Below are 16676 nucleotides of genomic sequence, written 5' to 3'. Positions count from 1 at the left end.
CAATGGGAGAATGTTACTGTATCTGTTCTCTTCCTAGAATATCCCATCAGGGTTTTGAGCTGGTAGAAGGCAGGACGCATTGTTGAATCTCTGACAGCAATGCTTCACACTGTCCTGTGTATAACATCAATTTGATAAATGTTTGTGGAATGACATGAAACTGTCTACCTCTAGATTAGAACCCCAGTCTACACACAGTCCTTTTGCTAACTCATCCTATTTCCAAAGAGACTAGCCGTTCATTGGGGTGCCACGGACATAGGATCTGGCCCTGGTGTGAGTGGCCTCACCGTCTAGTGGGATGAGAGTGTCTCTGCTGCCTGCTACATGGAGATAATGAGTTGCAACTGTTGAATTGGCTTTTAGAGTTCACAGCCTGCCACTTTGAACCACAACCAGGATGGAAATAGTTGGGTAAGCTTGTGACTTCCAGTGCCTTTGTCTATTAAAGCACATTATATAGCAATAACTTATCTGCTTCTTTGCTAGGTCCCTAATTAAAGCTTTTTTCAACCCAATAAACAGCTTCACCCCAGCTAATAGAGTTGGACAACTCCTTGGTGACCTCTTCTTTTGTCCTCTCAGGCTCTGTGGCTCTGGGGTTAAGTTCCTGCCGCCTTCAGCAGGGCCACCCACTGAAACATTTAATGAGGAGAAGAGTATTGTTTCTTGGAGACATAATTACAAGAGACACTTAATGCAACCTTTTCTGAGATAACAGGCCTTTTGAAATGCAATGTGTTGGGGGAAGATTTAGCTCAGATCAGTGACTGTCTTAGCTATTATGAAATAAATTAATAATCCTGTGTTTTTGCCTTGGCCAAAAGGCTCTGGGGTCTGTCTCTAAAGTTTATTAGCCTTTGTTTGAGAGACTTGTACTTGGGACTTGGGTTCTAGATCTTTTATTTCAGCTCTTTAGGCTGTAACTTCAGTTTGGTGGACTTTTGAAATAGGTAACTTCCCCTTTGAATCTTCCATTACTATCAAGCACATAAGCCTATTTTTGTATCTTATTAGGATTCCTAAAGACTGGAAACTCTGGGTGTGAATAAAAATTACTGCTGGGAAACACATTTGAGATATTTGAGGACTCATATTTTCCTACCTTCTCAGGAACCTACCTGTCTCCCTCAAGTACATGTGAAAATTTTTCATTTGGATCTTAGCTTAGAGGTACTTGGGAAGCTGTCTACTTAAAGTAACCTAAGAAAATCACTTTGCCAATCAAGTAAACATGTCTTTTGTAATATGAAAAATATTTCCCTAATTTATCTGTTTTAAAATTTCAACTTTTTAATATCACCCTGTCATCCCTCAAGGCAAAACCGTGTTTTCTTTTTCTCGTTTTTTCTTCCCACCATCTTCCCTTCATTTCCTGGTAAGGGAAATAGTTTCCTTCGCACAAAATACATTGTTTGTCTTTCCTAGTTCATAGTTTCACTGTGTTTGAACCTCTTGTTTGTAAGGAAACAGAGGAGAAATCTTGGACTTTCTTGGATTTGGAGTGAGAGGGCCTAGGGTTTCTATCCTGCTTTGTTCTAACTTGCTGCAAGCTAGCTAACCTCTCTGACTTGTAAGGTATAATAATCCCTGCATCATTTTGTTGATGTAGGATTAATGTGATAATATAAAGCATTTGGTGTGTGGTACAATGTAGATTCCCCATGAATAATTACCCTTAATTGGGAGCTCTCCTGCCAATGGAAACATGACCTCTCGCCAAAGAGAAACACTTTGTGATACTTGCTCTCATTCCCTCTGTCTCCTCTGGGTGGAGCTTCATCTCTTTCTTCTTCTGCACTGTTGAGGATGTGTCTCTCCATACAAATTTTCTATAGATACTAAAACAAATCAGAAATATCCATTCACAGTGATACTGTATGCAAAGAAATCAAAGCCAAAAATGTAGTTGTGGAATCTTTAACAATGTGGGTGGTGAGATGGGGGAAGGGGTCACTGTGGCATCTCTTGCCTCCATTCCTATTTCTGAGTTTTTCATCCCTCAACTGTTATCTCTTCATATATGTGATGGGCTCTTTTCATAGACATGACTTCTAGCCAAGCAATCTCCTTAGAGTCCAGGTTCCACAGAAAAGCCTCCTCTCCCTCCTCCCCCACCATTGTCTCCCAGGGGGAAGGCAGTCTCAAATTTTACAAAATGTTGCTTGAGAGACTAGAAAATCAAGTTTATGCATGCTAGTCCTGATTTCTCTCCTGGCCTCGTGTCCCTTCTTTTTTCCTCCTTGTCAATTTTAAAAACACAGCACCCTCCACCAGTCTGTGCTGTCCTTGATATGCCCCACCTCTCCTGGCCCCCAGCTCTTTTGTTCTTCTGTCCCTGCCACTGCCCCCTCACCCCCACAGTACACTCAGCTTCATTGCTGCTTAAATGTCATTTTTGAAACAACAGAAGGACATGCTGTTTTTGCAGCATCTCAGAGAAAAAAAAAATTTTGATCCATTTGGTGTTAAGAGCACTTACAAGAAATATATTCAGGGACCCTCGCCAGCCTCTTTCAATGGTGTGGTTTGCATTTGATGGTTGGTGATAAAACAAGCACATTTTCCCCCCAGAAATGTCCATTCTCCTATCATCTGTTTCCTTCTTCCTTTAGATTTCTTTGTCTTTGGGGTAGTTTTATATTTGAAGCACAGCAGCTCCCAATTTATTTTCAAGCTGGGGACCCATCTTGATTTCTCAGGATTTCAAACCAGGTTCTCAGGAATACTATGAGGGAACATGGCCAAGTCAGGTTTACTTCTCCAGGCCATAAGATGGAGGGAAAGTCTTGAGACACTTTGTCCCCACCGTGACCCATGAGGCCAATGTAGAGCATGAGAGGAATCTGTCAGACTCATGTGTCGGGCCCTCTCTTCCAAAAGGGAATAGTGAACCTTCTCAGAAAATGAGGAATTCGGAGCCCCCTTTGTTCTTTATCTGTCTTTCCTCCAGGCCCTACCGTGCTCCATCTGTGAGTCTGTATATTCACACTTTATTATTCCTCATAGACTGGAAAGTTCTTTAGGGTAGGATTCACATCTGAGTCATCTTCATGGCCTCCAGTGCCTAGAACCACACCTTGTAGATGCTACACATTTGCTGACAGGAAGAGAACCATGCATAGTCACTCAGCTCAGTGTGTGAGGAGGAAGCAAAGAAAAGTACACACTTTCTCCAGACTTCTTCCTGGCAATGCTCTGTTGAAGAAGTGGCGCACGATACTTGTATTATTGTTTTAAAACCCAGAGACCCTTTGCTCATTACTGAAGGTCCAGATGAGCAATTAAGTTATGAATTGGAAGTTTAATTAGCTTGTTTTTCTGGCCAAAACACCTGCATGCAATATAGTGACCGGGATTGTCCGTGCCATTTGGGTTATTCAGTCATTAGGACTGTGGTGCTCTTAGGTTGTAATCCATGAACATCCAAGAGTGGGAGATTTGCTACTTTCCAGAATCATCAAAGCAAGCTCTTCAAGCCTTGAATATACCATAGGATCCTTAATACAAGAGTAGTTTGAGAGATATTGTTAGTCTCAAAATTTTACCTGATGGATCTCCATTCCAGTTCCTTTGCCAGGTCTCCTTCACCTTTGATACCCTAGGAAGATTATAGGGCACTTAGACACTCTCCTTCTAGCCTTCTGGCCATCAAACAAATTTGGAGGAAATAGGACATACCTCAATTCCCATGTGTGTGCACGCGTGCGCGTATGCGCGCACACACACACACACACACACGCACCAAGAGTTCTTGTTCTAATGACTTGTTTTGACATTCCATTTGACGGGAGTTCTGACAATTTGAGGTTTGCAGCCTGAATGACCTTCTTTAAAAGGATACTGTGTCTTCACTGAATTTGAATAGACTTTTACTGGTGGGTGTGTCTGGGCAGAGTTCAGTCCCTCTAAGATGGGTATGCCAGACATCATCTATACCACCTAGAATCTAATTGAAATGCATAGTAGACATTACCTCCCTCAGACTCTGTTTTGGGAAATTCCCTGGATGTAGAAATACTAGAGTTGTCCATTTCATGTGTGTAGGTCTTTCCTAAACTGTGAATCTTTCCTTCTTGAAATATCATTAATTGATCCTGTCTTAAAAATCAGCTCAGAGGTGGGCTTCTTTTGTAACATCGCTCTTGGTGCCTCTCTGTTGAAGAACATGTTTGAGGTTCTCTTTATCAGCTTTTTCCTCACCTTTGGATTCCTCGTTGAGGCTGAGCTTTGCTAAACAGACAGCTATAGAGCAAAATTAGAATCTTTTTGCTGGACTGACTTCTAAGGGTCTTCCTGGTTTTCTAAGAAGCAACCAAAAAAAAAAAAAAAAAACAAGAAAGAAAAAAGAAAAGACAAGACAGAAAGAAAGAAGAAAAAGTAGAGACTGGAAGAAGCAAACTTTCAGCTAATTATCATCTTTTTTTCCCCTCTGAGCTCAGAGTACTGTTCTTAATTTCCTGACCAGCTTGTGCCCCTCCCCCGCTCCCTCCGAGCATCTGTGGTGGTTTCAAATTGAACTGCATACCTGCTGCTCTGAATTTCCAACATACCATACCAGTTGGTTTGCCAAACAGTGAACTGCCAGCCATCTGCCATCCAAAGTCAGAATTTACATTGTTTCATCTTAAAATAACGCCTCCGGAATAGCAAGCCACTCTATGCATCAGGTTTTAAAATTGACAATCAGCCAGAATTAAAAACAAATACCAAATGGGCATAAAAAAAGAACATGGGGCGGGTTGGGGGGGGGGCTGGCATTTGACGGAGAGTTTATTTTTCAGCATTTTTACCTGATTTTCCACCAAAATAGCCATGCCATTTAATTTTATCTGCAACAGCAGGAACTACTTACAGACTGAGAACATTAACTTTTTACTTGCCTGGCTCTAGATAGAAGAGGATTAGGACTAGGGGCTGGAGCAGTGGCCCTGGTCTCAGAGAGAACAGATGCCTTTATAATCTCTGGCTGAAGGAAAGGGAGACGTCTTACCCTCTTCTTGTCAGGCTTCCTGTTTGCTCAGATGAGAAAGCTGAGCTGCACGAAGGTGGGATGCCTGGTCCGAGGTCACATGCTACTTAACGGAAGGATGAAGTCATAAACCCAGAACTCCTGGCTCCCAGGCATACATAGCCTTCTGCCATCTCCTCCCCACCCCCATCTCAACTAGTCATTATGGATGTGGGAGACCCTCCATCACCCATTAGTTCTTAAGTGACTATAGCAGCCTTTCCTGACTTATTCCCCTGCTGCTTCAGGACAGACAGAAGGGATTTCTACAGGGTTTGGAGAACACCTGGGGACCTGTGATGTTGGCCTTGTGGAAAAGCAACCATTGAATCTGGATGGCTTTCCAGAGCAGATGGGCTCAAAGGAGATTTTTTTTTTTCCAAGAGAAAAAGAGAAGAGATTTCATGTTTCTTTTAGGGAAGCTGTTCCAGGCGAAGGCAGCTTGGGGAGAAGTGTGAAGTTATGAGTGGGCAGAGGAAGCAAAGGGCTCTAAATTTATACCAAAGCCACCTGCCTACAGTTTGGCACCCTGTGCCATGGGCATACCAGCCTGAGCTGAAAAGATGCAAGAAATGTTTATACCTGACCCTGGGCTGAACAGGGCACTGGGTGATGTCTGACCCAGGCCTTGCAAGCCTCTTTGGAATTCTGCTTGAGCTAATGGTGGAGACGGTGGCAGGCATCACCTCCATATGGACTTAGACATTCTGGGATCTAGGCAAGCTGCCTTTCAGTCTAGGTCTTAATGTGAGTGTCAGAGATGGGAACTGAGGTCGCAGTGCTAGTTAGGTTTGGTTTTTGGCCAGATGGTGGCATCTCCTAGAAGCTTCTCTCAACCCCAGCTAGACCCAAGGTCCCATCTTCCATGCTCCCATAGCCCCTTGCCCAAAGCTCTGACTTATCTACCCCACCAGCCATTCTTCATTGCTGGGACTGTACGTCTTTCCTGTAGATTCCTTGTGGTCAGAACTTCTGACTCTGAGCACCACTAGTATTTGCTGAACTCATGCTCACTTAATGAATGAGTGAATCAATGAGTTGCTGAGATAATACAGAATGAAATTGGTTGTATTGACCTCTGAACACAACCCCACTGTACTTCATCTGTGAAAGCTGCTTTCGATTTACTTGAACTCCTGATTTTGTTGTGTTGCAATTAGCATTACTGGTATTAGCTACAAGTCACTGAGAGTATACTCATGGCCATCCACTGTACCTTATGTATGTTCTTATCCAATATGACCTAATTCCATTTATTAATAATAACCCTATAAGGTCACTGCTGTCATTATAGAGATGAGCCAACCGAGGAACAGAGGTGTTAATTTTCCCCACGTCACACCTCAAGTAGGTATCAGAGGCAGATTGGAACCCAAGAGCCCAAGAGACCTCCTTATAGATGAACCCTGTTGCTCTGTATCTGGCATTGATTAGGCCCCTTTGTGCTTCTGCACACTGGAGCATTGTTTCTAGTACTTTGACACCTGATATGCCCTGACACCCACAGCACACTTGGAAGAGGGAACCTAAGAGGAAAGTGGCCTTGTGAGGAAGGCTTAAGAAAGCAATTCTGTTTTGCTTGAGAAGAAAACAATGAAGTAAGATATGAAGGTTGCATTGAAGATTCTGATAGGCTGTCCTTGGAAGAGAGAAAGGATGCGCTCACTTACTCTGGTGGACAGGAGAGGACTTGGGGGTGAGAGGCAGATGTTGGCTCATCAGAAAGAATTTCCAAGTGAATGGAGCAGCATATCAGTAGACTTCCCTTCCCTAGAAAGGAGTGAATGCCCCACACAATAAAGTTAGGCAACAGCTGTTGACCATTTGTCGTGAAGCCATAGAAAGGTCCTTTACTGATATGGAGCTTGGTACAAGTGTGTTAAAATGTCCATTCCAACTCCAAAATTCCTCAGTTGTGTATTCTTAGTTTAGTACAATGGTGAAACATGATACAACGGTTATTATGATAATATAACACTGGTGATTATGATGATACATTTTTGAAACTTAAAATACTCTCAACTCATTTGTACAATAATGGGTCAATTTTAGGCCTCCTTTCCTTCCCCTGCCCTGAAAATCTGATCAGAAGAATCCCACTTTTCAAAAGACTGAGAAGTTAAAACCAAGATCAAATGCAACACTATCATTTTACTTCCTAAAACATATTTTCCTTTGCAAAATTGGAAGATGAACGAGTGGCCCCTCCTGGGACTGTAGATGTTGATCTGCCTGAGTCCTGGAGGGAAGGCTGCAGACAACGCTCAGGAGAGGGGCTGAAGAGGGTACCACTTAGGGCCAAAGCTGCTGTAACAAGGTCTTGCCCATGATTGCCTCTAGTGATGGAAACCTCTAGATGTGAGTTTAAAACCCTCTACCTATCTGTACAAATGCTATTTGCAAGATGTACTGTTTTGTGATAAAAGATAAAAGCTCTTTTATAAAGCAGTTGTGAAACAGTTTGTACCTGACCCTGAGTTAGAGTCGTTACTAAGGGAACCACAAAGAGAGAGAGAGATGATATTTAAATGAACCAACAGCTCCAAATTCCCCTGGGCAGGAGGGGTGTTTCTCCCCTAAGAAAAGAGTGAAACATCACTTTCTTCCATGTAGTGAAAGGATTTGTGGTGTTTGCTGCCCACGGGCGCTTGTACCTGTCTGTTACTGCTTTTCCCTTCTGCCTGGGAGATGGGCCAGGCAAGTCTGAAGGGCTGTAGAGCTGATGGAATAGCCAGAGAAACAAAGCAAAACTTCCCCTCAGGTTGTGTCTAAGAACTAAGTAAGAAAATGGAATTCTTATACTTACGGGGGCACAGCTGTGCTATCAAGAGAATATGTCCCACAGGTGTGTTGAAGCAAAGAGCATGAAGTTCAGAAGCTAAAAGAGTGAGTGTCAGAATACAAGCTTAGGATTTGTAGTGAGTTTGAGATAAACTCTACATTCAGTTCTGGAGGACAAAAAATTATATTAATTAGTAACTGAGTAAGGATGAATAGTTGATGTCAAGTTTATAATGGTTTGATACTACTTCATATTAAGTATTACAAACTAAAGTGGTCTTTTCGATACTGTTAAAATGTGGCTCTTTTCATAAAGAGCTTTTTTCCTTTTTTTTTTTTTTTTTTTTTTTAAAGGAAGAAAAATAAGTTCTCCCTCTCAGGTAAGAAAGCATCTTTTGTAGACAGAATCTTATTTGAATACAGCAAGACTGTGACACTACTGCCACCTAATGGGGGAGTGCCTTAATTGCAGACCAAGTACCTAAAGAAGTGTGCAGACACTAAAATTTCAAGAGTAAATGTAATTTTAGCAGACCAAATACCACTTATGGAGACTGGTCCTACATACAGTATATAAATTACTTCCAGACACAATTAATATAGGGTCATATTTTGACCTTTTCTTGCCTCTGACTTGTACTTTCTGCTTTACAAGTCCATCTGAAATTTAGGCAATATAGGAATTTGAGGAATTTAGAATTATAGGAATTTATGGTATATCAAAATTTGACTTTAGAATGAAAGCTTCTGTTAAAAATGAAGTGTAGAATAAAATAAGTATTAATTTGTGCTAAGTAATGGTTATCAATGGTCATTCTATTTATGCATTGTCAATAGCTCAATAATTTCTTTAACTTAGTTAGGGCCAATTAATCACAAAACTGCTTTTTAAAACACTTATGGGAAGAAAAATACATATGTGAGAATTATGCATCATATTTCCAGGTTTAAAATCATCCTTATATAATTCATAGTAGATAAAAAGGGAAGACAGCCATTCACCCATTCTCCTATGTGATTATGAAACCATGAATTCATAACTGAAGTATCCACACATGCAAAGTGCCAAAATCTAATTCTTGATGGAAACCCAGCACATACATTCAATTCTTGTTGATGAGGAAACATGTTGAGTCCCCAGTAAGAGTAGATAAGGTCTTAAACTTGTGTTAACTGTTTTTGCTTTCTGGTTTAATAATAACCAACATTTTGCAGCTGCAGAATATTTTCATGTGTTGTTTTCATGGTCTCAACAACAGATAATTAGTACCTTTGTTTTACTGCTGAGGAAACCGTTACGTTTCTAGAAATGAAATGACTTGCCCAAGATCCCATAGTCAGTAAGTGGCAAAGGTGGCATATAAATCTAGATTTTCTGGCTCTAAATTTCATGCTCCTTTTGTTATATGGCAGTGTTTCCTAAGAGAAGTTAAGATGTGTTCCTCAAGATAGAAATCTTTGGTTTTGTTACATATGGTGGCATAGCATTCGTGTGTTGAGAAATAGCAAGATAGGCAAAGAATCATTCAATGTCTGAGGCTTCTAAGGAGAGAGATTTCACATTGAAACCATTAGAAATACTCTTCTTTAATGAGATATCAGTTATCATTAATTCATGTATTCATCCAACAGTAATTACTGTTAAGAAGAGAAACCACACCACCTACCCTGTCAGCGCTGAGAATGAAGCCCTGGCTATAGCCTGAAGGGGCCCATGTTTTGGTGACTTGTAAAATGCCTCTCCCTTGTTGTAAACACTTTTTCTCTTCTTCACTTACCAGTCCATATTGGGAAGGGAAAAATATCAGTCCCCTGTCCAAGATCGAGTTGGGACTCTCCATGACACATGGTATCTTCTCCAGTCCATGTTATGTACCCAGAATATCAGAGGAATGTCATTGCGTGTCACAGTGAACAACAAGAAGGAAAATGTACTTTGTTAAAAATGCCTTTGGTTTTTACTTGTGAGGTCTTGTGGGTCAGCCTATGGATTGGCACATGGATCTATTCTCCTGCCAAATGAGCCAGGCAGTGTGGGAACATTTTCTTGAGCAAATACGTGGCCAGGAGAGAATTAAAGGTTCTGGCATTTTGTTCTGGGATGTACCAACACACACACGTGTGTGCACACTCACCGGCTAGTCATTAGAAAATGTATCTTAAGTATGATCCAAGGTTCCTCTCCATAATTCCAATCGTTTCCTGACTTTACACCTCCTAAAAATGAGGATTACTTCTTCACCATCCTAATGCTGCTCCAACTGGGGACTTCATAATCATCTGGGGATGTTTTCAGGCCATACACGGCCCCTGTACCCTCTCTGCAACCCCGGCTGAGAAACAGAGCTCTCTGTGTCATGATCAGTGGCTGATAAAAACTTAATTCATTGGTTATTTTTAGGGTATATTATTTTGGGACAAGATCAGGAGGGAGATAAATACCAGAAGGCACTTGAAAGTCAGAAAGGAAGTAATTTGCCATGTAAGCCGTTAGAGGTGGTGCAGATTTAAGATTGGGGAAGCACATACATTATGGAGGATATCTGCTTCGGTGGACTGTCCTCCATGTTGGACACAGGAAGAATGTCATTAGCCTCCAAACCTCTCTGCTGGCCCTCACCTCATTCCCCAGTTTCCCTGACCCGACATGTGATGAATGCAGCATTGGCACAAGACGTCCCCCAGATGGCCCCTACGCTTTGGGAGTGACATAATTGTTTGTGTCTTGTTCTCAGCTTTTTGCCTGAACAAACTAAACAGCAGGAAAGAGATATATTCCTACCAGTTGGGAAGGGAGAAAAGGAGATTGGTCCCCTGGCCATGATAGAGTTTGGGCGCCCCAGCATGACACGTAAAGCTGTACACAATTTGCCAGGCTACCTTTTCTCTGCCAACCCCCATGAGCTTCTTTGTTCCCTTTGATACCTCTGCACCTCTGCACATGGGGTTTCCTCTGCTTTGGGAGGGCTCTGTGAGCTGTTCTCATCCAGGCATTGGGTCCTACCACCTTTCACCTCCAGCTCTGCTTGGGGCTTTCTCACTGGGTGTCATTGGCCCTGCTGGGCAGCCGCTGCCATATGAGCCAGAGGGGTCCAATTAGGAATTAAGAAATAGACTATTACAATCACAGGCCTCATTGAGCTGAAAGTGTTTGGAGTAATTTTCCAAGTGAACTCCACAGAGATTATCTTCACCACGCTTGCAAATAAGATAAACAGATTCCTTAGACATTTGTAGTGCTTTGCAGCTATAACATGCTTGTACATATACCACTATATTTTGCTCCCTGCAGTAACATTATGAGGTAAGTAGAGCAAGTGCTATTTTCCCTATTTCTAGGTAACTAAACTGAATCCCAGAGAATCTGACTTAGACATCCACCGGGTTCTTAGTGACAGAAATGATCCAGTCGACATGAATCTACCCCCACCTCCCTCTCTCTGGATGTGAACAAAGGGAGCAAACCTACAATTAGACAAAGCTATGAAAAACCGTAACGAATATCACTGAACGATATGAAACAGACTATAGGTGCTATGGGAATTTGTAAGAGGAGGTTGGAATAGGCAGGAAATAATAATTAAAATAATAGCTGCCATTTATGAGGGTTTAAAAGTTGAGGTAGACAACGAAAACTGGCTTAGACTCCCTTTAAAATTAAAACTGGGAATTCCTATAAAGGTTTAACTGTGTGCCAAGCACTGTGCTAAGTGCATGTTTGCAAGCACGATCTTATTTAGCAGCCCCCATCCAGTCCATGAGGCACTTACTATTGTCATTTTCCAAATAGTAGACGGAGGACTGGAAAGGTTAGGTAAATTGTCCACAATTAGCTGGTTAGCTGGAGCTGGGTACAAAGCTAGGCCTACCTGACTGTGCTGACACGGCTCTGTGCTGCTGCCTTGGTGGGCTTCATGGATGAAGCAGGGCAGGACCTGGCCCTTGGCTGAAGTTAAGTTAGGTTTTTCTGGGGAGAGGAGGCAGGGTACTCCAGGAAGGAAGCCAGTAGAACAGGAGGCACAGGGACAAGACATATGCGGTTTGTGGAACTCTGGGGACACCAGGAGAGAAGGCAGATGTCAAGGGGCTGTGGGGATCAAGTGGGAAACAGTGAGAATGGGTCAGATCATGATGGGCCCTCATAGTCAGATGGAGGAGTGTGGCCCTGATGGGATACTGGAGGCTATGGAGAGTTTTGAGCAGGTATAGGGCATGAGGAGGGGTGTATCTAAGGGCCACTGAAGTGCAGCCTTGGCTGTGGATCAGTCTTGTGGCCAATGGCTTTCAGAATCCATGGAAAGACCGAGGGCCAGACCTGAGGGCAGGTGTGTGACTCCTGCCACCTTAGCATCCTTGGCCGTGGTATTTGCCCTCCCCCAGCACACTGCACACCCTGTTCCTGGCTTATCTGCAAACACAGGGAACAGCAGTGGAGATGTTTCCCCTGCTATTAGGCTGATTGATGGAGAAGTCAAGCCTCCTTCTGTTCAGTGCGGGTGAGCTGATGGGCTTTTGTTCTCTAGGCCAAATTCCTAGGATCCTTTTGGTCCCAGAACACTTTGCCTGTGGAGTTTGTGATAAGAAAGTGCAGAAGTGATCTCACAGAATTGAATTTGGGGATTATGGATAGGTATAGTATAGGGGGAAAAGACAATTCTTCCAACTCCAGGGCCTTTGTGGTATGGGATCGGCTGGCTGCCTCAGGGGAAGTGGGGAGACCCCGACATCTTTGCTGGTCTGTGTTAGACATGAAATAAAAGCAACTGCTAATGTGCAATCCTGTGCTCCAGGACCCAGACTGGGTGCTTTACATATATGTCTTATAGAACTCTATGACGAAGGTCTTACAAGTCCAGTTTACTAGATTAAGTCTCGGAAATATTAAATCACTTGCCTCAGGTCTTATAGCTGGTAAATGACAAGTGAAAGTACAATGTAGGTCTTTCTGTGCCCTTCCCACTGTACATTGGCAGGAAGAGGATCACGGAGATGTAGCTGGCTGGGTCAGGGGTCTTTGCTTGGAAACATTCAGAGACCTTAACCGTTTAGTTGGTGTTTTTCCCTCAATTTTATCTTTGAGATTTCTTGTATATTTGAACAGACAAAAGACTTTTAGAAATTGGTTTGTACAGACACATATCTGCTCCTCCACTTTCTGCTATTTCCTCTCTTTCTGATATGTTCCCGCCTTACCCTCCACAATAAATTTAGAAAAAATTAACTAGCTGGGGCACCTGGGTGGTTCAGTCAGTTAAGCATCCAACTTTGGCCCAGGTCATGATCTCATGGCTCGTGAGTTCGAGCCCCGTGTCAGGTTCTGTGCTGACAGCTCAGAGCCTAGAACCTGCTTCAGATTCTGTCTCTGTCTCTCTCTGCCCCTCCCCTGCTCACGTACTGTCTCTTTCTCTCTCTCTTTCAAATATAAATAAACATTAAAAATTTTTTTGAGGGGCGCATGGGTGGCTCAGTCGGTTAAGCGTCCGACTTCAGCTCAGGTCACGATCTCGCGGTCCGTGAGTTCGAGCCCCGCGTCGGGCTCTGGGCTGATGGCTCAGAGCCTGGAGCCTGCTTCCGATTCTGTGTCTCCCTCTCTCTCTGTCCTTCCCCCATTCATGCTCTGTCTCTCTCTGTCTCAAAAATAAATAAAACGTTAAAAAAAATTTTTTTGAAAGGACAAAAATAAGGCTAGCATCAGCTCTGTAGCAATCTGACTTACTGTTAGAGTTAACCCAATCAGGAGTTACTGGTATGCACACCACATGTGGTCATGTGGGGTGGGTCTTTGGCCCTAGAGGTGGGTGAAAAGCTCCATCTCTGGGGCACTACCGCATATGACTTTATATGCTTGTGTGTTTCTCTGAATGCCCCAATTGGATGGTGTTTTGTGGAGCCAGAGATTCTGTGGGTGCCTCAATAGGAATAGGACGTGTTTGGGGAAGTAGAGACTGAGGGCAGGCCGCACATCCTTAACAGCCGAATAGCAGCAGGGAGTCAGGATTAATGGGTGATGCCCATTAACCAGCAGCAGGTCCCTTGCCTTTGGATTTTTCAGAATGGCAGCCTGTTGGTAACTCAGGCATCAAGCTCTCTTCTGTCTCTTTGCCTGCAGGAGGCTGCATCGCTAATGGGAACAGGGGAACACACACAGGTAAAACCCTGCAGGTGTCTGCCACCCCACAAAGACCAACATCAAGCTGGGGGTTGGGGGGCAAAACCAAGTCCTTGGGATTTCTACAAATGTTCCGTCAGAGTCATTCCTGTGCTTGGCCACTGCAGGAGGAAATTTCCTCTCACTTCTTTACACAGGAGTGGACTTGAGTATTAGGTCAACAAAATCAGCATTCTATAGGAAGTTTTAGTGTGGATTTTCAGACGGGGGTGGTTACTAACACAGGTTCCTACTTAATAATAGTATTTACCGGGGCGCCTGGGTGGCTCAGTTGGTTAAGCGTCCGACTTCGGCTCAGGTCACGATCTCACGGTCGGAGTTCAAGCCCCGCGTCGGGCTCTGGGCTGATGGCTCAGAGCCTGGAGCCTGCTTCCGATTCTGTGTCTCCCTCTCTCTCTGCCCCTCCCCCATTCATGCTCTGTCTCTCTCTGTCTCAAAAATAAATAAACGTTAAAAAAAATAATAATAATAGTATTTACCGCCCCCCCCCCCCCCCGCCCCGCCCCGGTCAGATTAAGGCCGTGCTTCTGAAGGGCCCTGGAATGATTATGCCTTCCTGGAATTTGACTTGATTTGTTCCGGCTTCTGTTAGTGACATCCCTTTCTGGGTTGCAGACTTAAACTTCTGATGGCCTCAGCAGCCCATTGGTACTTAGCAGATAGATCATCTATTCCTTTAACTGAATCATTTGGCAAATGTTAGAGCAACTTGTACACATAAGATGATGTATTCCTTAGGGCATTGATGTTTCTGGCATGGTTTGGGGGGATCCTCATAGCCCTCACTCCTACAGTCTGACCAGGAATAGCAAAAGCGTCTTGGCTTGCTTAACAGCAAGACACCTTCAGGACTGCACCTACCTTTCTAGTCAGGTGCATAACCAGGGGCAGTATAGCAATGTTAGTATCACGGGTTCTGCTGTTATATGGTCTAGGCTCAAATCTCTGCTGGGCCACTTAGTATGTGCTCTTCAGTGTCACATGTTCCTTCTCTACTCAGCCTGACTTACCCAGTCTGTAAAATGAGGACAACTATAGCACCTGCCTTCTAGGATTTGGTAAACAGTATAGAAGTTATTCCATGTAAATTACAGAAGAACAGCCTGATACACAATAAGTATTCAATGCATATTAGCTATTATGGAGCACTTCAAACCCCAAGGAAATCCTATTTTTCACTTTATTGGAATTTTAAACCCGTTGTAGCTTTATATCAACTTTGATTGAGGTTAGAGTTGTCAACTCTTATAACTACCAGCATTCTGTGTTTGTATACAATGAGCTGGAATAAGCCAAGTGCTGAATATATTAAGGCAAATAATCAAAAGTCCTTTTCCTTAAAGATATCATATTCTAGTGGAATCAGATATTCCTGGGGATAGCCACAAGCAATATGGAGGTGCCTTCTTCACTGTATCATTGCACGTGGGTTAAAAAAAAAAAAAAGACTTTTCTGAAACTTTGAAAAAGAAGTAGAAGGGTGTGGGGCTCAAGAGGACTGAGTCTAAGCCCAAATTTATTCACTGTGAGATCATGGGTAAGCCTTTCAAGCTTTCTGGATCTGACTTGAGTTCCTCATCTGTAAAATGGGGCTACAAAGTTATGCCTTAACTTCTAGTGACAGTTCATGTTATGCAGCTGTGTGAAAGGTCCATGGTGATCCATCTTACTGAAACTAATGATCACAACATTGTTTTGGGGAATAATTCACCTACTATACAGGTGGACCCAGCCAGAGGGTAAAAACCAGGCCAGTTTGCCTGCATGGTTTTACATTAATTACATTTGACATTCTTGGCTGGCAAAATCCCAAACCTGAAGGTGGCCTGAATCCCCTTTAAGGAGATTTCTGCCAGCATCTATGTGGGGCCTCTGATTTGAAGCACAGTTTGACCTATTAAGAACCAGATTCTCTGATAATACTAGTAGCAATGTTTTTCCATTAGCAGATATTGATTCTTTGTTCACTTCGGCAAAAGTTTATTACAATAACAGTAAAGGACTCTGTTAGAAGGCATGGTTTCTCTGTATCCTTTGGATGGGTGAAAAAGGGGGCTGGGGGTAAATGAGGTAAGGAATGCAGATATTTTTACCCAGAAATGCACTCTACACTTACAACCTTTTGGGTTTGCATCTACCCAGCAAGATATAGTACCAAAATGTCTCATGGAGACCCCTGGAGGCCTGTGAACTGGAGCTAGGGGACAGCAGGCAATGTGTGCCTTTCAGAACACTGGGCCAACTGATTTCAGGCTCTGAAATCAGATTTGAGCCTCTGCTGAGTCTCTCTGGGTGGCTTTAATTATGGCAAGTTCACAGGGCAAACTCCTGCTGCCAAAACGCCTTTTCTTTTTTTTTATTTATTTTTTTTAATTTTTTTTTATTTTTTAATATATGAAATTTACTGTCAAATTGGTTTCTCAAAGGAGGGTCATGAATACCAAAGTGCTGGGTGAGGAGGGGGTTCAGAGTCTCCCAAGGGCCAACCAGCTGGACGCCGCTTAACACAGACCCCAGGAAGAAGTTTCCTGGCAGCACTGGCACTTGTGGTCCAGGAGGGTCTCGGTTTGAACTTGGGCAGTGGCAGCATGCATGTGACCCCCACACAGGGAGTGCTGGCCCCAGCACAGAAGCTTCTAATCAGCAACACCTGCTCAGGGTGAAAGGCTGTGGGTGGCCGGGCCAGCAGATATCTTTATCAGTGACTGAATGTTG

General features: G+C 43.2%; 1 protein-coding gene across 4 annotated transcripts in view; it reads left to right on the top strand.

Annotated features, from left to right (window-relative positions):
• Nucleotides 1-16676, top strand: part of MSRA (methionine sulfoxide reductase A) — a 462376-nt gene that overhangs the window by 398544 nt on the left and 47156 nt on the right. For 3 of the 4 annotated variants that reach the window (XM_060653696.3, XM_060653694.3, XM_060653697.3), the window contains one exon: nt 13902-13940. The exons of the other annotated variant lie outside the window; for it this stretch is intronic. In XM_060653696.3, coding sequence (XP_060509679.1) covers nt 13902-13940 — 39 coding nt within the window. The remainder of the gene's footprint in view (nt 1-13901; nt 13941-16676) is intronic. 4 annotated transcript variants of the gene reach the window in all.

The sequence above is a fragment of the Panthera onca genome, chromosome B1 (assembly GCF_046562875.1).
Source record: "Panthera onca isolate mPanOnc1 chromosome B1, mPanOnc1 haplotype 2, whole genome shotgun sequence".
NCBI lineage: Eukaryota > Metazoa > Chordata > Mammalia > Carnivora > Felidae > Panthera > Panthera onca.
The sequence above is the reverse complement of the archived record's forward strand: the minus strand, read 5'-3'. Positions and strand labels throughout refer to the sequence as shown.